Here is a 24,396-nt window from a genome sequence, read left to right as displayed (position 1 = left end):
TAAGAAGAGTAAGAAAATTTGTTATCAGTATAGTTTTGAAGCTGCCGGTATATATATTTTATGAGAATTATTGAAATTCCAAAAATTATTTAATTAAGTAAATACATTATTTTGTCTCTCGTTCAAGTTAAATAATCATGATTATTGAGAATATATTTTATTTTAAAGATTTAATTTCTTTCGCATTTTTTCTATTTATCGGTAAAGGTGAAATTGTACCATGAACTATTTGTCCGACACAATCAATACTCGACAGCCAGTAATAATTCGTTTCACCTTCTCTCCTGTGATAAACTTTCCTCAATTCTATCATTATCGCATAAGTACTAACGTCGTGGAAACTTGTCGCAATGAGTTATCCCTCGTTAACTTTGTTAAGTTTTTGTTCGCGTTCTTACTTTGCGGAAACATATCCACACGTGACCGACGCCCAATTCTATTCCCATTCACTGCAATTGAGTTCCTTGATAAATCGATATACCACATCACAAATAGATTAAAAAATAGAATTTCTACTTACATCATCTCGAAGATACACTTTTTTTTTCATTACCGTAAATTTTCTGAATGTTATACTGATGACATAAGGCGTTTACAATGATTTATGCTTCAGCAATAATTATTTTCTAATTTTGATAATTCTCTTCAGGTCTGAGAAGCAAAAAGTGTTCTGTGAGAAAAATTTTCAACATTTCATCCACCCAGACATAGTATGGAGTAATAAAAAGATAAAGGAAAAATGATAGTCTTCTGCTTGTATATGTATTTCGTATTATTACTACCGGCATAGAATCAAAAGAAATGTCTGTCACATATGTCATAGAAATGCATTTTCAGAGTGCATATACCCTATTCGCCTTTTTAATAGCTATACATTTGCAGTTACCGATTATACGCGTGTAAGAAAGGTTTGTGGATTGGATACATTGGATAACAAGGAAAACTACATAGGTATGTTCCAGAAATTTATCTTTAAACAAGCAAAGTTACAACGTAAAAAATGTTTCGTATGCGTACAGTGTATTTATTTTTATAGGTATACGTACACGTGAACTGATTCTTTCTTTTTTTTTACATATGTTAGACCAACACGTAAGTTTTTGCGTTGATCCCTTCTTTGGAAAGAACAAAAAACGTAATCCGATACACAACCCCCTTGCATACTAAACATTATCCCTACTCTTTCCGTTACTAAACGGCAGGCAGTGCCACCTTGCGGGAAATTTATCAAACTCTAGTAAGCCTGCTTTTCATCGTGTCTTACCTGTCCCTTATCATGGGACGATTAAACTTTGTTCACAGTTCATATAATGATATAAAGCATCTCCTCATCGTATAAGGCAGTCACAACAAAAGGAAGTAAAATAAAATTCTACGTACAGTTAAAACAGTTCTGGTCTATAGTCGGTTCAAGATAAAAAAGTATGATAGAGAGGACTCTTTCGTATCTGTAACCACAGTAAGATGACCCCTGAAGGCATTTGTATAATGGATGGACATCGCCGTTAGATTTTCGTGTATGAATAAGAATGAAGGTATCTTTGTTTTTCTTATTTCTCTACGTGCCAGGTTATCTATCCTATAATTTATTATCACTGATTAATTGGACGTTGTCAGCACAGTTATTTTTCCAGACACACTACACAGCTTTATTAACCTCGAGAGTTAAGGAAATTTTCAAAACTGACTACAAGCACGGAAATACGTAGATGACTTGCTTTACCTAATTTACGTGAATACTCAATGAAACCTTGTCACGAATTTACAGAGCACCTTTAGAATTGTAAAGCAGTGTACACACGTGTAAAATGATCGTGATTTTGATGCTCTTTGGTAATTCTCATTCCGTTCACGATGCACCAATTTTCTATTGCATTACGCTGCAGTATTCTTGGATTTCTATTAGTTCAGTGCAATTGTGCATTTCAGTCAGATCACGTATTGCCAATAGTCATTAGAAATTTCAGTAACAATTGTCTTGTATCGTTAGCTTGAATATATTGACTCTGACCGGAAAGAAAAAAAAATGTGCGAACTAGATTAACAATGATGGATTAAATTCGATATATCACTGTTGATCATTGTAACTATCAGAAATAGAATTTATTATCGTCTTGTATACACAAGAAGATTTATAGGATTCATGAATTCTCTTCATATTTCATCCAAGTGGAATCTTCATTAATGCTAGTGCTTTAAATGAACTTTCTGTCGATCAGACTTCAACTGTCTGACTAGTAAGCGTTATTCTACTTCTGTCTGACTGGTATTGCCCTCTACTACTCTACAGAGTTCTGCTTGAAACGATTCACGTTGCTAGACGCGGAAAGCAGTTGTCAAGCGAATTGTATTCTTTCAGTAAATTGTCACGTCTGATCATAATGTCTCTGTTACTACTGCGCAATGCCAACTGCAAGCTGAATATTACTGGGAGGAAAACGCGACGGGCATGAAGATACCAAATTGTCAGCTATGAAAATTGAGGAAACGTGACAGACCAGAAAGTAAGAATAAACATTTTTATCTTTACTGCTGACGCGGTAGGCTCGTGTTTTGTCACGATAATAATATTTTTAGAATTTAAATGAAAAATTATTACAACTTTTCTTAGATAACTTACAAATTTTCCAAAAATTTATCTACGAATACAACATGGGCGGTTATACGTGGAAAAATTTTTTTTACCAACCTGGAGACAAACATGTTGAAGTCGTTGGATGGAAATTATATTCTGATTTTCTGCAACGGTGTATCATTTGAATAGTCAAGCTTATACTGTACTTTCGCAACTAATGCAAACTGCACTCTGAGAATATTGCCAGTGCGTAGGCCGGCGCCTGTCGTCGGATCGATGGGATTTCATGGTCGTCTGCATTTAATATACGGAATTCTGGAAAGGAGTAATTTATTTTTTGTTTTATATATTTCAAAAATCTCATTTGATACACGTACATACTTTATAGTAACGGAAATGAAATTCGTTGAGGCTTCCAAGTAACAACGAAATACTGAATTCCTGTGACGACTCCTCGAGTTTTCTTTTTATGAAAATCGATAACGGTACAAAAATCGTATATTTTTTTGACGTGCTCATCCATGTTAGATATTTGAGGAATATTGATTTTACATGATCGGATTTTTTAGGCATCAACTGTGATTGATGATTTCATAAAATTGCGCAACATTTCTTTTGTTATATCTCTAATCCGTTCGTTGTTACATACTTAGCACCTCTGAGTATTGGATTTTAGACAAATGCATGCATAATTTTCTATGCGATGTTTGATATTGCGGAAATGAGTATTTATGCGAAATATAATATTTCTTATTTTATCAATAAATAATCAAAATTGACAAATTTTTAATGTCGACCGATTCACCTAATTTTGTTTAATCAATAACACAATGTCAATTCATATAACAAGATTCGCAAGACAATTCCATCGAATTCCGTTGTTGATAATAGCAATTATTTCGTCGAGCCTACAATTCCTATTCTGTACCGAAATTCATTTGAATCAGAAATTGCATCATAACTCTATCGACAGGCTCGATTAAACGCATATAACGGATATTAGGTATACCTAATGACTGAAATTCGTGAAATCCCTAAGTTTTCCAAAGTGAACTACGTCATTCTATGCGGCGCAGTAAATTCCTCTTAGGAATTATAATATTTTCCGTATCTACGCCAATGGCTTTTATTTTCTCAAGATAAATTTATATTTCTTCATGTGAAATTTATGTAATTCACGATAATGATCTAGGATGAAAAGATGTTAAGGATTACTATAGGATTTTCAGGATTTCCAGGTTTCTCAAGAGTGGCTACAACTCAGATCGATGTGTCGCCAGTGCTGTGTCATTCGAGTGCAGCACCCCGTCGCCGATGCCGACGTTGATCGTAGCAGCCGAACTCAAGTTAGTCGGTGGCCGGACGTCGCGACGTTCGCATCGTGTCGAATATTTCGTCCTATGAAAAAAGACGCGCGCCACGCGAATTTTATTTTACGTTTGTGCTAAACATAACCTAATCTTGTGCTTTTCTAATCGCCGTCCAATTGGAACTTTAATGAAGCAGTTGTAGCTGTGAAAAATGTATTCATCATTGCATCGTATTCGACACTGATGGTCTGTATTAATGTTAACGATCAAACTAAAAAGCCGAAAAAAGTCAAATATTCCATCGAATTCTTTAGACGTCAGAAAAAAACAACCAAAAATTGTTAGATGTCTAGACATACTTTCCCAACGCACCGTCCAAAAGCTGTTAACGCAAGTAAACAAACTGATATTTTCCTGTATAAAAATTCTTACCTCCATTTTGATAGGAAATTCCCATAAACTTTTCCTTAATTTCAAATAAAGTCAAATCATTATAGCAGCCTCAAGAAAATTTTAACGAACTTACCTCATAGAAACCATATAAACGTTGCAACGTGTCACCAAAGCGTTTTTAATTTACAAAACCAACATATTCAAAACAATTACCTCAACTAATGACTGTAATAGACGTTTCCAAAAGTCATTGAATGACTCGTTGATTGGTTAACCATAATTACCAAATGGAAAGTATTACACGGAATGTCATTTGGACACACCCAGCAATGGAAATGTTCGTTTCTAAAATCAAAAATAAATTCAAGAACTGTTATAGAAATACCTAATTCAGTTTTACCGCCGTTTTACTTCTATCGCCACAAGATTGTCCAAGTGGTACGACGGTGTCGAAAGTGACTTCGATTAATCGAAATAATTAAAGACGACGCCTTAAGTATTTCACGTTACGTTTAATCAAACGCTACTCGTTGTTACGCGTAGAAGAGTCAGTGAGTGAGTGAGTTTCTTCCTGCCTATCTGCCTGTCAACCTACATAGGTACAACGTTCATGAAATTCATTAATTTTGATGGCTCTCCAGGATTGTTATGATTTGGCGGGATGATGGGGTGTGAGAGGCAGGTAGAGAAATTTCCGCATGACCTTGAAACACGGGAATAAGATTCAATGTCTCATTATGATTGAACATAAAAATCATAAAGGTTAGCTCTACTTTTTAGCACATTCAATATCCGTACTTATAATGTGGCGGGAAATTTAAAAATACGTAACCACGATCTCTTTGTCAGTCTCTTTTCTTTACCTGTCTCTCGATCCTTTTTTTTTTATTCGCCTGTCTATTAATCAATTCTGTAAAAGTTAGACTTAATTCCTTTTTGTTCATTTATTATAAATAATGCAACCACCAGTGTCTCCTTGATGGTGCCGACGGGATGATGAATGCCGAAAGGTTGGAAGTCAATTTCGAAATTTCTCAATTAAAAACAATCTTTTGGATATAAACGGAAAGGGAATTTTTGGAAACGCGAAACAGTGAAATTCTTCATAGTTTATTGATAACTTCTTGACAGAGTGTACATTTAAATATCGCTTTAACAGTTTCGATCAATCGGCAGATATACGAAGTAAATATTAATAATAGTTACGTTAATTTTATTCGGATTGAACTATTATACTTTCGAACGTTTCTATTGTGCGGAGTTAGCGACTATTTCAATATGCTCGCAGCGCGACGGGTTGAGAAATCAATTATGCCTTTGAGAAATTTGCAAAAAAAATGTAATCTATGATCGTTATGAAATATCGTTTGAAATTTGCCGTCATTATCCGAGCATGAGTCACATATGTTTAATTCATAGGCACTATGAATTTTTTATTGGAAATCAAAAAGGAACGGATGTGAATTGGCTCGTGTGATTGAACCTTTAGTGAAAAGTACGAAGGCTGTGGATTCGTGTATGAATATAGGGAAAAAGAAGGAGATCAAAGTTCGACAATAAAAATAATGATTCGTTTAATATTGAAGGTTATTAAAAGGTAACAATGACGAATATATTACGTTTCTAGGTTAGTCAATATTCGTGCGTTTTAATGTTGGCAATAATTTTTTCTTCCTTTTCATCGCGTGGTTTCTTATCATTATTCTTTTTTATCTTTTGATATAATTCACTGTCTATCTGGATATTTGATGCTTGAATAAATATTATGAGCGAACAATTTTTTTTGGTTTCACCACAAAAAGGGAGAATTAAAAATAATGGGTAGGTTGACAATTGATATGGGGTATATTTAAGGGCTGTGCGGGAAAGGGGCGAAATTTAGACTGTCAAATGTAAAAGGGGGATCGTCCTCGAAGACACGAAACCCTTTTATGCCAAGGACGAGCATAGTTTGCAAGCTGTGAAATGCGACCAATTAATTTCTTAATTTGTCAGAATTAATTAAAGTTTTATGGGCTATAAAGCCGCGGAAGCATTGTGCCGTTACGGTGAAAGAATTTTGTTCGATTTATTTATTTTCAAAAATGGAAGTTAAACAAGATAATTTTGAAAATTTTTAAAAATATACGTTTGCTCAAACTCAAATATCTTCGAATTGGTAATGAATGGGGATAATGAACAAATTTTTTTTAATTTTATTTTTGTGTAAATCACATATCGCGAATCATCGAAGTATCTCGTAGCGAAAAATTCTAGTGGCTTCCATTATTTTTTGCGAACGTATCATTGATTCTAAAGTTATAGTACACCCTGTACATAATGGGGTCGAATCGATGCCCTAGTGGAGAATCGATGTAGACAGCATTGCGACTTTGACTAATGAAAATAAATAGGGGCAATTGAATAAAATAAATCAACATGATTTTACAGTATTTTAATTAATAATAAAAATGTACAATATACCTGGAAATACGAAATTAAATAAATGATATAAACATCCATAAATAATTGCGCAACTGAATATATATATATATATATGTATAATCCGTATCATGTGATAAAGTCGCATTTTCAAAATCAACACTAAATATAAAAAACCATGATTCTCCGGAAAAAGCATGAAATAAATTCGTCTGATTGCGTAATGCGTTTCCAACACGCGATGCCTTGCGATGCTTTCCAGTTTGCTGTAGAGGCGTCGCGACGCCTTTAGTTTTCACTGTGACGATAAGAGTGGCGCTATTTACATAACACCTGTTCTTGTTCTTTCTGTCGTGGAAGATGGAAGTAAATAGAAAAAAACTTTATCCACAGAAAATCAGCTACATTTAACATTTTGTTTTTTGGAATTTTTAATTTTTATCAACTCGCGCATTGATACTACGACGTCATCGTGCTTTAATTGTTGTAACTGTTCGTCGCTGAGTGGCATTGCCTGATAAGGCGCAATGTTAGTTTTCATTCATTTTCCGGTCATTGAATATGTAAATTTGATTGGCAGTCATTGGTGGACGTGTTACGCTTGTTGTAAATAAAACTTTCAAAATTGTTTGTTAATATATGTGAATCATTTATTTTCAAATATTCAGTTGACTTTGTAAGAAAAGTTTAACCACTTGAAAATCATCCACCATTTTGTTTACATTTAATGATAAGTGATAAATGATAAAGGTGCTGTCAGTTGTAAAATGATTTTTCAAAATTCTCAAACTCACTTAAAGCGTAAGGAAAAGTCGATATCCGGCATCTTAAATGTTTACCTGTCAAGATTTACATAGTTGATTCGTACCGGAAGACACAATTTTTTTAAAACAATATCGAAAATTAGGTAATTAGCAAATTTTTTTTTTTCCCCAGTTATGTTAACCTTCGACCATTTTGGGATACGTCATCTTTCTACGACCTTGCAAAATCAAGATAAAAGATGTCTGTTTGGTGCTCCAGGCTATTGTATCCATTTGGAGCACTGTCAATCAGCAGAAAGATGTGAAGTGTGCGTCGGTCTAGTGGAAAGATAAAAAAACAAGGACAGACAAAATAATAAAATGCAGGAATATCGTGCAATTTTATTTATTCGTCCCCAGTAATTTCCTTAGGCACGTAATTTCACGATGACGATGAAAAGAGAAGATTAAAAAAACATACATGAGTCTAATTGAAAATTTTATATGGATCAAATAAACAACTGTGTAATAAATCAGGTAGTTACAGTAAATAGTACCGATACCGGAAATAGTATCTACATTCAGAGGACTTCTTTACACGGAAGAGTCATATAAGAATGACCCTTTGGAAGTAAAGCACAAATCATGTCTCGATTATAAATATCCATATAATATGATAAGGTGCACGACTTGCATATCCTTTGAATTTTTGTTATGAAAAGACTCCGTCCGGGAAAGTCATTAAATTGCTCTTTGTCAGAAAGTGCACCAATAACGCGACTGCCTTAAGCGTCAACGGATGAGAAAGTATCGTCGGCACATAGAAAGGAAATAATATAATACTAAAGAAGTCTTATATCGAATTTATCCTTGTCATTTACAAAATCGTTTGATGGATTCTGCACAAAAATACAAGAAATGATCAACCGGCATCCTTTTTTCAATTCGGTGATTCATTTTCAATGTTTCATTTATGCATTCCACGGGAAAAGTCTTTTACGAGTTACAAAAAGAGTTACGGGAAAAAATGCTAAGTCGAATTTCAAACGGGGATTTAACGTGAAAACATTGATTTACGTAATTCGTGAATAAAATTATGAAGTTGACAGAGGAACATTTGGTACAATGTGTAAATATACAGAAATTTACATAATACACGTAAATCACGTACGCATAAAGTCTTGTTGAAATTTTACACTCCATCAAATTATTCGTAACCCAGTGAGGATCCTGTAAAAAAAAAAAAGAAAAAATAGTGCGTCGAAATATTGATGCGACGTGACTGTAAAGTTTTGTTATGCTCTATTCATATAGGCAGCCTTATACCTGCCAGAATATATGCACATATCTAGTTTTGCTATGCTTGGCCGGATAGTAAAGTACATACGTATATATTTCCAGTGTTTTCATAGCGGGAGATGCTTCCTCGATTTCTTTCGTCTCTCTTCTCTCTTTTCTTTATACTATCTCACTTTTTCTCGCCCGTACAAAACGTAATAGACAAAGCCAGGATTCGCTTTGAGACTGGCGAATAGCCAGAAAGCCGTTCGGCATTCAGGACTTCTTTTTTGTTCACAACGTGTGGATTGTGAAAGTGACGCCATAATCTCGGCATCTCCCTTTCTGCCTTATTTCATCTCTCTCTCTTTTTCCTTTTCCTATTTCCATTCCGCGATCCCGATAGAGACAAAACAAGACATAAATCTCAAGGGTATGCGACATACGTGAAAAGTTGACCGAGGACGTTTTGTCCAGGGCTAAAAGCGATAGTACTGTTTTACTCTGGGTCGTTTTAAACAGCGTGCATAACTTCCTATGTAATCGAGACGACCTCTAGGAATCGGCCAAGATTGGATGAATACTGGGAAATTCATAGATTGATATAATTTAAGCATCGTTCAAGAATTTGTTTTCATAGTGAATTCAATTCTTCTTTTCGGTTTGAATTCAAGATATAGTTCACCAGTTGACCGCAGTGCTGAGGATTTATCGTGGCGTTACGGTCGCCCGCTTGACAGTTTCTTCAAACATGGCGTCGCGCTGGTTTGTCTAGTTTAAGTTAAAATACGTAGCCGTGTATTGTACGTTATTCTGGGATTCTGGTATTTAGTTACTGTTCATTTTATACAAGGTAATTGTGAGATACATTTGTACAATTGTACCTTTTTCTTCTTTCCCTCTTATACGTAGACGAATGAACTCAACCACTGCTCTCTAAAATTTCGTGACAGCTTTTCCAGTTGAACGTAAAATATCTATTGTCCGTAGTGTCCTACAATTTTGTATTGTTTTATATTTTACTACTCGTTACACCCATTGTGTATTTATTGATTATACTTTACGCAGCAGTTTTACAAAAGTAACGCATTGTTCAAGGAACGTCAATTGAATTTTCAGTCTCGTGCAAGCGTTTCTGACGCATCTTTTTTCTCGTAAATCCTGGTATAAATTTTACTCAAATTTAATACAGCAAATGTCAATTACAAGCATATAACTTCTCGTTAGTTGTACGCAATTTCATCAGCCTTATACAGGTAGAGTTTCAAGTGCAATTTGTTCCGCAGGATTTTCAACAAATAACACAGCTGCCATTCGCACAGTACATAATCTTGGAAGACATTTTTACTCGCGTCTACAAAACTACGAACCATATTCCAGCCATACTACTACAAATCCCACGGGATCTACGATATCAACTCTTAACAACAATGACTTTCTCGTCGTACCATCCAATTCCAGGTAGAACAATACTGTACAAGATAGTTTCAAGAAATTTTAGAAGCGCGGAACTACTCGTATCCAACATAGAGGTTAGGTGAATGTACTCAGGTTCATAAACTCAATCCCAACTTAAGGGTAGTTTGTAACCCTTAATAAACCCTTCGAGGTACAACCGGAACAGTGGCTAATTAAAATTTTGTTGATCTTCTCAACTGTTCGTATCCGTAATACGCGGACGTAAGACATTGGCTAAGTTGTTAGTGTTAATAAACTTTTAATCAAACACGCTCGTCAAACACTTAGTGACAGTAATGACGCAACCTGACTTTTTCATGAGAAACTATTATTATCCTTATCATGCTTACTGACAGATATCATAATATTTAATGCTTTTGAGTTTAAGCTAGGTTACTCGTGTTGCTATTTTTATTCAATTACAATTAGTTTTTTTACTTGTAGAATGTTGATGTTTGTTATTTATTTTTCTTCAGAGATATAAAATTAAATCTAAGTCGAATCAATGGTTTGGATTTTTATTTCAAGCACTGGGTCGTATGACTGTACGTGTTTGCATTCATGGGTGACATATGCAAGGTATAGGTATGTATGATCATAAGTTACGTGGCACATCCAAATACGGTTCTACTTGTACTACATCTCTCAAAGGGTTAGACGGTGTTAAATAAAAATGAAAAGGGTTTCTGCCTCTTGGTGGAAAATGACACAGATGTTTTCTTATTGTTAATTATGGCCGCACAAGCTACTTCGAAGCTGCCTTCTAATGGCTTACCCTTTGCGAATCAAATCCAAAGGCTCGTTTATTGGCCAAGGCTCGTTTCCTTTTATTGAGGTCGCAGCTTCCGACGCGATCTTCCTTCGAGATTGGGAATCCAATTTATTAAAGCTTAAAGATAAGAACGATTAACGTTTTACGATCGGCCATTTGTATTTACCGTGCTGCCATCTAGGTTGGGATTCTTGGTCGACAAAAGAACGAAAAGTAATGTAATTACTTATTTTGTAATTCGAATTCTTTTTTTAATTTACTATTTCAAAATGAACATTCGTCTGAACTCAATCCGAATATATCGGGGTTTTCTGGCAATTTTCAAATTACTCTCAACATCCTCAAACTTAACATAAATTCGATTCGGTAGTCCGTCTTCCTTTTCCGTGTGGTCATTATTGTGTCAGCAAGAGAAACGACTCTCTATCTCCATGAAATAAATTAGAATACCCATCGAACTCTATATCCTCTTCCATCCAACCCGCGTCCATTATTATTGAGTTTCTATCTTCCGGTAGCTTCGATTTCAAAGTAGGGACCGTAAATTGCGTCTTTGTACCACATCCTACATTTACATTTTTTTTTACCTAACCAAAGTATTTTCCATGCATTCAAAAGCATTTCCACCCCAACATAGAGATGTTACCTTTAAAGTTTCTTGCCACTTCCAATGTTTATTACCTAATGGAATCATAACGGTCGGTCGGTAAAGAAGAAATTATGTAAATTTTTTTACAAAAGTTAATCATAAGTTTATCACAGTTTTATCTTTTCTTTAAGCGTGCCATTAGACTTTGTTGAAGAAAAAAACAACAAAAGTTGAACAAATAAACACGAGAGTTCATTGACAATTTCTCAGGAAGATTTTTCAGCGTGATTTGCAAATTTCCATTATTCGTGAGCAAAAATTCTCGTCTTCTCTGCTTCTTACCACATTCCATATATTCATGTATAAATTTTTTATTCTCTCGATACTCATGTCTTATCTTTAATTCAATTCGGGGGCGTCAAGAAATTAAGTCGACGCCTTGAATCATCCAGTATCTCGGAAACGAGCAGTCGCGGAATTTCCACAGATTTACAAAACTTGGCGAGACAATCGTGCATGATGCGAAATTACAATTTCACTCTACCTTACCTACAGATCGGTCTATGTTTCTCCGCTCGTTGCAGACTCGCCTGTACTTTTTCCTCGTTTATTGCATTTTATCGTACTTCGCGTAAAGTTTATATACAGTAATGCGCAATTGAAGTGGAACACTTGAATTTTTGTGTATCTCTACGAAACTATGACCGATTTAAAAAAACCAAAGATATAATTTTTTAGGAAATTTCCTAAAAAATATGTCTTTGGTTTTTCGAAATCTGTCATACTTTCACAGAAATGTAAAAAAATTCAAGTGTTGCACTTCAATTGGACGTTACTGTATATAGGTAGGACAAATTGCACTTTGCGGCTAACGCCGCTTCGCGCTTACCCACTAGCCAAAGGAAACGACTAACACTCCGCATATTTTCAGAGAACTCCTTTTTTCAGAGACCCGAGAAAGAGAAAAAAAAATGGCGCGAACAATCCCTTTATGGCTTGATAAAGAATTGCCGAGGAGCACTTGTCTGATAAAAAATAGACCATGTACTTCCCAGCTTCCTTTCGTCCAATAGGACCCCAAGGGTGTTACATACGTTATCCACTGTCGATAGTGATACTACTGTTTATTATATACTAGATATATATATATATTTAACGACACATATGCAACCCATACGGTAGCCACATAGAACGGCGCGAATTTATTCCCTCTTTAAATCCTAATCAAAACCTTATGAAATGGGTTGACGGCTATTACGAGCTTCACAGGGAGAGAATTTTTGATTAAAAATTACCGTGAAACTCAGGGTAACCGCGGGACGTCATGGCATTTCATAATATATTACCTATATATTTAAGAACAATTCACGAAAAAAAAAAAATATCCTAAAAAGGAAGCGTCAGTTTTTACTGGAGTGTACGGTAAAATTTTTCAAATTTTAAAGTTTGTAGTGTAATATAGTATAGCCATTAGCTTGTCGAATTTAAAAAGTCATCTAAAACAGGTGAATCGTCTGGTGCGCTAAATTCAATTTCACCGTGGAGTGCACTGTACTTTTCGTACCTTTGAAGTAAACAGAGAAAAACTGATATTGCGAAACTCAGTAAAAATTGCAAGTAAAAATATTGACCGCGTGTAAAATCTATTTATCCTGGTTTCTACGTTAAATTTTATAGTGAATTTCCTAGGAAAAATTAACGAGAAATGTTCTCCGCCCAGTCGTACCCATTTGAGATGAATTGCAAAGTTGAATTTTTGTCCACGCGATTCCCAACTTTTCGCCTACGTGCAGAAATTTCGTAGACATGTATATTGTAACGGAAGTTTCCTTGATGCGCATTAGCAAGCGTCGAGAGCTAGGCTCTTCAGAATGTGCGGTAATTATGCTGAGCGCCAGGCACCGTGAGAAGGTGCCAAACACTTATGGTCCGAAACGACAGGACGAGATCGGCTGGAGAAGTCAGCGACAACACGGCAGCTCCGTTCGTTTCCTCTGAGACGCTTAGGGCAGAGGACCAGGGACCTTAGCTATAAAGGGAGTCTACGATCCAATAAGCACGCTACCGTTTGAAACGAATATCGGACGGTCCCTTTATTGCAGGCAGTAATTCGGAACATACGCGTCTTCCGCGTAAGACAGCGGGGTTCAAAAAACTCGACAAGCTTCTACGCTTCTAAACTACGCTTCACCCGATCGACCGATACGATCACCCACAGTCCCTACGCAGGCGGATAACAGGCGTATTTAAAGCGAAACCAGCTAATGGCCGAGAACGTTCGCGCGTGTACGATTATCGGGTCAGGTGTTATCGGGCAAGTGTCGCACGGAATATAAATAACAGTACACATAAAGTGATCAATGATTGACAAGACGCGATGATCGGTATAATATTAGGCAGCGCCGAGACGCGGTGTTCGTTCAAACACTGAGATAGGCGAAATTATGAATTGTACCAGTACGTTTTTCGAGAAATAATTATTGTAGGAGTAAAACCTCAAGGCGGTCGGGAAGCGATCGCCAGCAGGCTCTGCTTTTCCGTCGCTCTCCAGGCTCCTCAGTGACGAATACACAGACGCTAGAAAAGGGCGCTAGCGCCCACTACCGTCCTAATTCGCGCGCCACGACTCAAATCGCCCTAAGGACTCCCTTTTGTCAATTAATTACGATAATCGATAATTATTAGAACCAGCCATCTTTCATCGCGGGATAATATACTTCTATGTTGTTCCGTGCTGGCGATAGCGATTTCTTCCCAGCGAGGCGTCGGTATTCCTTTAACGATAATTTCCTCATTGCCAGGTACCATTCCCGAGGGATCCTTCTAAGCGATAGGGAGGTTCTTCGGGACCTCCGGGGCGTCCGGTTGCCTCCGTACTCGCTGTCCAAGCCTACAGAGCGGCAACCGCGCGTCCCCTGCCGGTCGCTACGCGTGTCACTTCTTCCTGGTTAGTCAGTTTTCGCAGGATTTTCTAGGATCGTCGACTTCTCGATGAGTGGTCTTTCTCACGTTACTGATGGGTCACTGATCTCCCAAAATCTACGAGTGACGTATTTTGCTCGTCAATATATATATATATTATAACGGGGTGCCCGGCTCGTCCCCGCTATAATTAATTTTGATCCATAGAGCCGCCAGGGAGCACTAGAGGGCTAGGAATTTCCGAAAAATTAGGAGTTCTGATTGGGATTCGAACCCGATACCTTCGACTGCCAAGTCGAGCACTTACCACTGTGCTATTGAACCCACTGTCCGACCTGATAAGTCCTATTTATTTATTTTTCGGTCATTCCTAGGTGGTATCCCCTCCAGCTCTGTAACGCCACGTTACAATATATATATATATACACACATTGTATATACATATATTACCTTGAGTTCTGTCACTTTAATTTCAATCTCCCGAGATTTTGTTTCTTCAATTTTCCACGGTACAGTGTACTCTGACAAATCTTATATACAGTATACTATATATATACCTTTTTCTTCTATCAGTACAGAAATATATACATAGAAAATATATATATATATACTTCCGTATCGATACCGTGGAATATTTCGCGACACTTCCCGCATTCGCATGTAGCTGCTGGTGAAAGTTGAGTTCAGCACGAGTGGGTACTTGGGAGCGGAAGTGAGCTCCGTTTAATGATATTTTATAACTAGAGTGGGTTTGGCCTGGGAATGGGCTGCCGGAGGGTTTGGAGGGAAGGGTGGCTACCAAGTGGAACTTTCGAGCTTAACACAAACAAATGGACTACCACTGTCTCTTGGAGGGTCGCGTCGGCACGGAGTCTGAACTCTTCTTCGCTTTCAGTAAAGTTTCCTGCAATTCGCCAAGAGCCTCAATGAAGTTTCAATCATGGATGGGTAATTTGAAAGGGGACGCTGAATGTCGCCTAACGAGCTGCTGGGCGTCGACGTCGATGTTATGTCTATCGGTGGCTTGTAACTTCGTGCCCTGACCTGTGCTATCTGGATAAGCGCGCCGGTCGTTGTTCGGAGTCTATTCTTTTTTTTGGGAAAAGCAAAAAAGGGTTATTCAACCTTGGAAATTTAGCGTATTATCGTTATTCGCGTAGCTGTTTAAGCGTTTTTGCATGTTGAGGTAGGACGGGCTGGTACTTTGAGCTAACGGGTATTATATGCACGTAATGGGAAAATACGATGGGAAATTTAGTACTCTTTGTCGATATATCGATGTATATGGGTGAATTTTTTTTATGACTTTTTACACTGTTTTTTTTTATTCTGCGTTTTGGGGTTGTATTCAAATTTAGTGGTAGTGGCTTTTACTTTTTTTTTTTTTTTTTTTTCGTACCAAAAATTAATCCTACAGGGTGGTCCTTTTAGCAATGGATTTAAGGACATTTCTTATTGTATACTTAATTTTTACGGACACGCGACAAATTGACGGGTGATCAAAACCGCAGATTTTGTTGAAAATTTTTTTTTTCAAAAACAACTTTTTTTTATACACTATTGGCTTGGATTATCTGAAGTTATGCAACATTTATATTTATTAAAGTCAGCAAAAGCGGTAGGAGATAAATGCAGACGTTTATGCAATTCTTATACGTGACAATTAAGCGTCCCGTGAACCTAACGTTAATGTTGTACTTTGATAAAAGTTTTTACTGGACCTGGTTGCTTCTGTTTTATTGATTACACTGATAACGATAACACGTGTCCATATGTATGTATATATCGTCCAAATGTGGAACCCACGTGCTCTGTAATGTACGTATTGTTTGGTCTGGGCCAACTATACAGGGTGTACCTACAGTATCTTTTACATCTGGTGCGGCTTGTTACGTCATCGGTAAAATCAGATTGTTTACAATCAATACGAATAAGCATAACGTGTTAGTTCGCATAAAACGTGGTCTTCAATACGTCGTAATCTTGGATAATGCATATGATTAATATTTTGCTTTACGTGGCTCAAGTAGTTGTTAATTTGCAAATGGATATTACCCGTTGTTGGGATGAACTTTCGTCTTAACCCTTTAGGTCCTCCGAAGCACACCCCTGACCCAAGGATAGGCACTCGTGACGGTACTCGCCACTCTTGGATGAATTAGATTTCAAGAACCTCTCGATCAAAGTTGATACCGGCTACGGAAATATTTACTTACTTTTCGAGACTTTGGATCCCTCTTGGGAAAGTCGCTCCGATTTCGCTCGACTCGCCGGAGCGAATTTTTCCTCTGAGTTGTAATGACGAAAAGTTACGTACGGAAAATGGCCGGCGTCGACGGGATCGAATTTCGTATGGAAACACGCGAACGTGATTTTTTTTTAAGTTGGAAACAACGTTTATCCAGTGAAGAAAAGCAATCCTTAAAAGGGTTATCATTGTTATTTATATATATATATATATATTTTTAAATATGAAAAAAAATGATTTTTTTTGAAAGATTTTTTTTTTTCCATCGTCACGTTATTGGCTGGGCGTTCGTAAAACTTGATATTATGTACTAAACGTTAGTCTACTTCCTGTTGGTAAATTAGCGCGGAGTTTATAAGGTCAAGTATAAGCGATCCTTAATGGCGTCTACTGTTACTTCAGGGGCGGGAGGGGAAAATGGATATCGGGGGTGATAGGGGGGGACGTTAATGGAAAAAGACTTATCGGTTTACCAGCAGTTTCCGTAGTTATTAATCAACGAGACTCTGCGGCGATAGTTTTTGGTGAAATTTTTTTATTTCTTGAAAATCCACGTGGCTTTGATTTTGAAAATCACCGTTACGCTTGGATTTCTGGTAAATAGTGATATTACGTACAGGATACGAGAACTTTTAATTTAATCGAAATTTACGAGCAGAACTGGCATTTTTGGTAAACTTATCCATTAGAATGATGAGAAAACGCGAGCGAAGCGGAAAGCTGCTTGTCGGTTTGGGTGCAATTTTTTCTTTCGTGAGAAACAAAGGGACAAGACTGCGAGTCGAGTTGGAAGGTGACAAAGGACAAAGGGGAAGTAGCAAAGCTACTTGATACACTGGAGTAATTTACAATGGGGGTTTGGTCGACCACGTGTTTTGACTACTGACGCAGACGCGCTTGTCGCCTTGGGCGAGATTCTTTGCGCACGTGGCGACGTTGCACGGGTTTCACGAAATGGAGGCTTCAAGGTCCATCGAAGCTCGACGTTGAATATTCGCGAGAGCTTATTAGTGACGATTAGGAATTACGTTGGCGCGGCAGGCGGAGGAGAGGAGAGGAGGGGGGGGGGGTAATGCTCAGGACCTTAACAAAAAAAATTTTTAATGGATTCTTTATCTTCTTTTTTTTTTGCTTCAAGGTCTTGGGACGAATCGGACGCAGAATGTCAAGCTGCGACAAGGCGTCTCCTAGTCTGACCATCGATCGCGCTGCTTTTCTTCTTCTGAGAGTGAAGAAAGCCTTCAAGAAGAAGAAACAGCAGAGAAAGGAGAAGAGGTAAGCTTACCTGCTATGCTTTTAGGGTGTAATGGAAAATTCAAGTTTTGTCAACGATATACGAATTTTTTACAGTTGCTCGGTGGATTGTGGAGGTTATAGAGAGAGAGAAAAAAAAATAGCGGGCTTGTTTCTTTTTCTGCTGAAAAATATGTGAAAATTGTACGAGAATAAAAATTTCCATTGGTTGCGACATAAATAAAAATCGCTTCTCGCGCGCTTTGCCAATCGTCGTTGCCCCGAGGTGCCTTTGAGTCTGATGGAAAATTGGACCTGGTGGTAAAATCGAATATGATAAGAGAACTGATAAAATATGTGTACTTTCTCTTCTACAGCCTTCAAGCCTGTGCTTCATATTTTTAGAAAGGAATTTACCCGCTTCTCGCTTTGACGTACAGCGTTGCCGCGGACACTTTGTCTAGGGGACTCCTTTAGCTTGTACGTCATAGTCGGATGGCACCTCGAAAGAGCTATTTCACTCGTGGACGGAACATGTGTCATACTATGGGTTATACGCCCGTTGTATTTTTATATGTTACTGCGTGGCGTGAATATACGTATTTCCTTTTTACCATATATGGTCATTAAAATATATTTTGCATATACGTTTGTAGTAGAGACACTATATAGATCGTGATTTTGGGAAACGATGGGGATTTGCGAAAAGGGCGAAAATTATTCTCCTTGTTAACGGGACTGATACGGAGTATGGGTAATCGTGTAATAAATTGAATGAACGTGATCGGACGATCCTGGGATGATTTATTTTTGAATATTCATCTGAAATTTTTTTTTCCCCCACCTTTACATCTCACTAACTAGTAAAGCCCCACTATGAACCACGTGACGGTTGTTAAACCAGTTTGAATTTATCTGCAAGTATCCGGGGACCGCCATTTATTTTATGACATAAAATGTTCGATAGCACCTAAGAAATCCTGACGCGTAAAGTTTCCCTTCTAACGGCGGACTTTATCGATGGCTCTGCCTCATATTTATTTTCGAATTTATGGCTCGTGAAAATATACCCGGACCAAATGTACGCGCTAAGCGTATTGACTTTGGCACGGGAGCAACGGACAGTTTTGCTATGGGAATTCATATGGGAAAGACATAAACGTTAATATCGAAAGAGCTTTCCATAGGAAAATTTTCCATTCTTCGCGCTTTTTTTCCAAAGATTTTTGATTTTGCATTGATTTCATATAAAGGACATGGCCATCGATATCGGAAGCTTTTTTATTGTCAATGCTCTTTCGCAAATTTTCTCGTTTCTTGAAAGAAATCCGATTGGCTCCCCCCCCCTCCCCCCAGTAGACGGATACTTATGGTAGAACGAATTCAATAAGAAATCGTGATAGCGTGAAAGAGCTTACTTGCCTCGAAGGGGGATGACGTTTGTGGACGTAGTGGTTATATACAGGGTGTCCCAGAAAGAAAAAGATACGGAGTACGCCATCAAGTGGAAGAGGAAAATCTAAGACAAAAAGTCCTGATCAATTTTTTTTTCAGAGCTTTCCTCTTAAAGTTATAAACAATTAAAGCTAGCCAATCAACGCGCGGCTGTACCCGCTGAGGATCCAGCGGAAAGCGGGAGACAAGGGGTGCTGCCATGCGTTGATTGGCTAGGTTCAATTGTTTATAACTTCAAGGGGAAAGCTCGGTTAAAAAAATGGATCAGGAATTTCCGTTTCAAAATTTCCTCTTCTACTTGATGGTGTAATCCATATCTTTTTATTTTATGGGCACTCTGTATATGAATAGGCTGTATACGTCGTAGCAGACAGGGGTGAGCTTCCTGTAGGAGGACTTGAATAAGTCAATTTTTTTTATCGTCTGTTAAAAAAATCCCTTGGGGATTTTCATGCAGTTATATACAAATGACGGACGATTTTATTCTGTAAAAGTATTTTTTGCTGGAAATCCTTCGTCGCGTGATTTTTTCATCCCGGATTCTGCAGCTGATACCTTAATGCTGGAATTTTGATTTTACTTCACCTACTTTTCAGCCTTCGGCAGTGCGAGGGTTGTTGGTCGTGATGAAGAGCCGTTGGCTTGGAAAGAATAATGATGGATCGTACCTTAAGGGTTAATTAGGGAATCGGAACGTGTGGCGGGAATTTTGGAAATTATGCTTCGCGTTGACTTGTGCAAATTTGAGGGGGGCTAAGGTTTTTTTACCAAAGGGTTGATCTATGTCATGTAACTCGGTTTGATTTACCTGGTTTCTTTTTTTTTTTAGTTTTGGGTAATTATATTACTGCAGGTGATTTTTGTTTTTCCGTTGATCCTCTTATCTATAGTTTCCTGTAATCAGTCTGTGCAATCCATCGATCGCGTTAATTATTAGCCATCCATGAGAGAAATGCGATATTACGAAAGTAACGTTGAATGGAATAACGTTAGTTGGCACTTTGGAATTTACCAATTTTGAAAATTCATTGCTTGATGTAGATTGAAAAAAAAATTTCCTTTTTATAAATTCCAAACTTTTATCTCGTTGGGATGATTCGGTACTGTGCGACTAGTGCATTTTTCATTTTGACCCCCCCCCCCTTTTTTTACCTTTTTACCGTCGTTCGGTTACGCCCAACCCACCTTTTCCTTGAAAGACGGGAATAAACCTCAAAGTTCAATTATAACCACTTTGACGTGAATTTTGAAATTGAATGATTTTATAATTAAAAAAAAAAAAGTGAAAAACGAATATTTTTATTTTGTATTTTTTTCCAAACATGTTCGGCCTGTGTCGATGAAATGGCTTTAATTTATGCAACTGCAGTTGCATAACTAACGAGGAACACGTGGATGGCAGCATTAATTATAACAACGATGTATTTTGAAATTTACTTATTATTTTTAAATTATATATAAATTATAAATATAAATTTAATATAATTCAATATAAATTTATTTCTTATCCCAATTAATAAATGCTGACTGACTCTGAATTCGAATACCAGAGGAGTTATTCGTAGCTTTCCAATCGAAACTTAAACAAAAAGTTATTCGGAACGAGTTCGGAACAAATTAGCTGATTGAAATTGAGAGATATCATTCACTTGTAAATGATTCCTTCCACTGGTTTTAATGATCTCTCGTAGCAAGGTCTCTGCTAATAGCTATGTTTCTCTCTCTCTCTCTCTCTCTCTCTTTTTCGTCTAAGTCTATTTTAAGTCTTACTCATTTTCTCTCTTTTTCTTACTCATTCTCTACACAGCACTTCAACCCTTTGCCAAATTCCCCACTTCACCTTACAGTCCTTTCGTATGCCGGTTTTAATCCCCCCTCTTACCTCGATCGGTCACGCTCCCCTGCGCGCAACCCCTCAAACTTTCTTTACCGAACGATCGTCAATCCTCCAGAGTGGAACATACTTCCAAGAAAACCTGGTAAGATGGGTGTAGACGAGAAAGAAAAAAAAAAAAAAAAAAGAATAAGCGAATTCCCAAGCAATCTTATTATCTTATTATCTTTATTAATCGCCCGTCCTCCTTCCTACCCCATAAACAAATAATAAAGGGTTAGACCCTTAATATGTTTGAAAGTACAGTCAGAAACATAAATAAGGAGCTCGAATCTCCCACCTTTAAAAGCTTACGAGGTTGACAGACGCAATCGTTTTTATTTAACGTCAATACAGTTAATCCGATTTCGTTGGACTTAAGTTTTTGCGGAATAGACTGTATACGCGATAAAGAATTCTTTTATTGGCTGCACGACGATCAATGAAGAAAAGTCTTCTTCTATACGGGGTTATAGCGTTACGAATGAAACGTTGTATTTATATCATAGGTAAATTCGTATTAACGCTTTAGGGTAGATTATGCTTGACAGCCTTTGGGATTCGGAAATGTTCTGCTGCGGTGTATTAAGTTGTCTTACTTCGAGCCTTGAGGTATAGTCTTTTACCCTTAACGGATAGTCTTTTACTCTTAATGAATAGTCTTCGGGTATTGATATATAGTCTTTCGCTCTTAACTGCTAGTTTTCGAATCTTCCTCTACCATTGTCTTCCGCGCCTAACTTATGGTCTTTCACCTTTAACGTATAGTCTTTCAGTCCTAATGTATAGTCCTCGATTCTTAGCTGTTAGTTTTCCTGACGTCTCCTGACGTCTGGTCCTTCACTGTCCACGTGCCTCGAACGTTTTCAGTTCACTAGAGATATTAATAATTACCGAACCCTCGTGTGAATATTCATGATGGGGTCTTCTTGACAAGCTTCTCTCTTATCTTATCTAACACCCGTCACTGTATACTTCATTTTAATTGAACGACTTAATTGCGAGCGACTATGGCGAGGGGGGGGGGGGGGCGTTCCACGTGCTGCGAGATCGCGTCAAACTCGCAGAGTTACACCCCTTTGATCAGGTCGAAGGTTAAAATTTCGTATCCTCTTTACACTTTCTTCCTTCTGAATGGACCACCTCCCTGCTATCTTAATTCATGGAGACAGGAGGTGTCGATGGATTTTTTAAAATTTATTTATCCATGTGGAACCTGTCGTTTCCAATTGGCGACACCCTTTCTTGAAGCTCAAGGTCGAGCGAAATTATTCGAGCGTTAGAATCTATAGGTTGGCTTATTGTTTTTTTTTTTTTGAAATTCATTAAAATTATTCGACGAGCTTAATCAGGTTGAAAAAGATATTTTTTATCAAACTGTTTTCAAATTTCTACTAAATCTAATAAGATCGATCTACTTGTTCGTCGTTCCGATATATTTTTTTTTTCGTAAATTATGAAGTCTGGCTTAAAAAAAAAAAGGAGTGTCGAACAGTTTTTAGGCAATTTACAAGATGATTCTTCTTCCCTTTCTCACGAATATTTGGGACACCCTGTAGACCCTATTTTTCGCCATATTTCGCGTATATACTCAATCTGGAACGATGCAAGACCTTAAGGTATAACCTTAAAAAAAAAGTATAACAACTGGCGAGTAGGGTTCGTAGGTGCGTTCAAATATTAAGATAAAATTGAGAGCCCGAGAATTTGCGTCGCCGTCGACTCGTGCGGATTCGCCTTTGAGGAATAACATAGGAACGAAAAGCTTGTAGAAAAATTTCACTTAGAGTATACGATTTATACGAGCGTATAACGTATTCTTACGTTGTTATCGGATTTTCGCGTAATATATTCATTAATTAGGATTTATGAAAAAATTAATATATACGTATGTATATTATGACGAGGCCTCGGATCACCCACCATCATTGATTTCCAGAGTTCTGATCGGGAATCGAACCCGGTACCTTCGGATTGCAAGTCTGGGCCCTTAGCACTGCGCCACCGAGCCCACTGTTCGATCTAACAAGTTCTGTCTATTTATATTCTTCGGTCATTCCTAGGCTGTCTTCCCTCCAGGTTCGTAACGTCACGTTACACTCCTTCGCCCTTAAACACGAGGTGTGGCGACGAAGCAATCCCAGCCAGCATCCTCCTCAGCCTCGGGATTTACTTGGCTGCCCTCCTACCCTACCTTGATGGTAACCTGTGGTCGTGACGATGCGAACGCCTCTCGTTTCGATTCGTTCAGTAAAAGTTAACTTCTTTTCTCGTTGACCTAATAAGCATTTTCAACTATGCTACTAGACTTTCGACGCGATTCCGTAATGAATTAAACCGCCGTGTTAAGTCGCCAAATCAAATGAGGCCCAGTGAAGCTTTTTCTTTTCCGTACCGAAGTGACCCAGATTAAGGTTAGGTCGGAGGTCACGTGGTACGAAATTTTGAAGATCGGCCAAAAATGGTACAATGACAAGAATAATAATTAGATTGTGGATTGAAGTGAATTGGAATTAAAACATAACTGGAAGATAAAGGATTTTTTGACGATAAGCTTGAAAATTATAAATTTATCGATTCTTCACGACGAAAGAAAAACTTGGTTGAACCTTTTTTTTTTTTCCCCCACTTTTGAACCTCTTCAAGCGCCAATGCATTTTTCATGAAATCCTAATGCACTTTCAATGCATCTCAATGAGCACTCAATAACGATTCTTTGCATTTTGCCATTTGCCCGTGTTACGTCCGAGGGCAAAGTTTCACGATCGACTCTCTGCTTAAGCATTTCTTTTAACAACCCTTGCACGTTACTCAGGCCGCGTTCATCCTTCGTCAGGAAATCAGAGTACACTCCCAAAGGAAAATTTTGAACTTCGCTATCGGGGTTAAGGGTGCAATATATGTAGTATAGATTATTTATTGCATATTATGTATTTTACAGTTATTTAATGCGTATACTATATATTGTACAGTGTATGCATATACATATACATATATAAATTCATCGAATAAAATGAAACGGGTTAATCATCCCCACGGGTACCAACAACCCCCTGACAAAGGTCATTTTCTTATTTTTCACGTGTCCACGCATGGCAACCCTTAAATACTTTTCACCTCCCCCCC

At 37.5% G+C, this 24,396-nt stretch overlaps 1 protein-coding gene and 1 long non-coding RNA gene across 4 annotated transcripts in view; one reads left to right on the top strand and one right to left on the bottom strand.

Annotated features, from left to right (window-relative positions):
• Positions 1-121: 121 nt before the first annotated feature.
• LOC112494368 lies at positions 122-1,223 on the bottom strand. Its single transcript, XR_003059722.1, has 3 exons — positions 1,047-1,223; positions 521-651; positions 122-449 (listed from the first exon to the last, which is right to left on the bottom strand). It is a non-coding gene; the product is annotated as an uncharacterized LOC112494368 (long non-coding RNA).
• Positions 1,224-3,920: 2,697 nt separating this feature from the next.
• LOC107267862 (ankyrin repeat and fibronectin type-III domain-containing protein 1) overlaps positions 3,921-24,396 on the top strand; it is an 80,153-nt gene continuing 59,677 nt past the window's right edge. For 2 of the 3 annotated variants that reach the window (XM_025085046.1, XM_025085044.1), the window contains exons 1-2: positions 3,921-4,131; positions 17,848-17,984. In XM_025085046.1, coding sequence (XP_024940814.1) covers positions 4,129-4,131; positions 17,848-17,984 — 140 coding nt within the window. In that variant the 5' untranslated portion in view covers positions 3,921-4,128. Of the gene's footprint in view, positions 4,132-9,475; positions 9,574-10,006; positions 10,182-17,847; positions 17,985-24,396 lie in introns of those variants that run through there. The other variant, XM_025085045.1, reaches the window with a different exon arrangement.

Source organism: Cephus cinctus, unplaced genomic scaffold, assembly GCF_000341935.2.
Source record: "Cephus cinctus unplaced genomic scaffold, Ccin1 Ccin1_scaffold0457, whole genome shotgun sequence".
NCBI lineage: Eukaryota > Metazoa > Arthropoda > Insecta > Hymenoptera > Cephidae > Cephus > Cephus cinctus.
The sequence above is the reverse complement of the archived record's forward strand: the minus strand, read 5'-3'. Positions and strand labels throughout refer to the sequence as shown.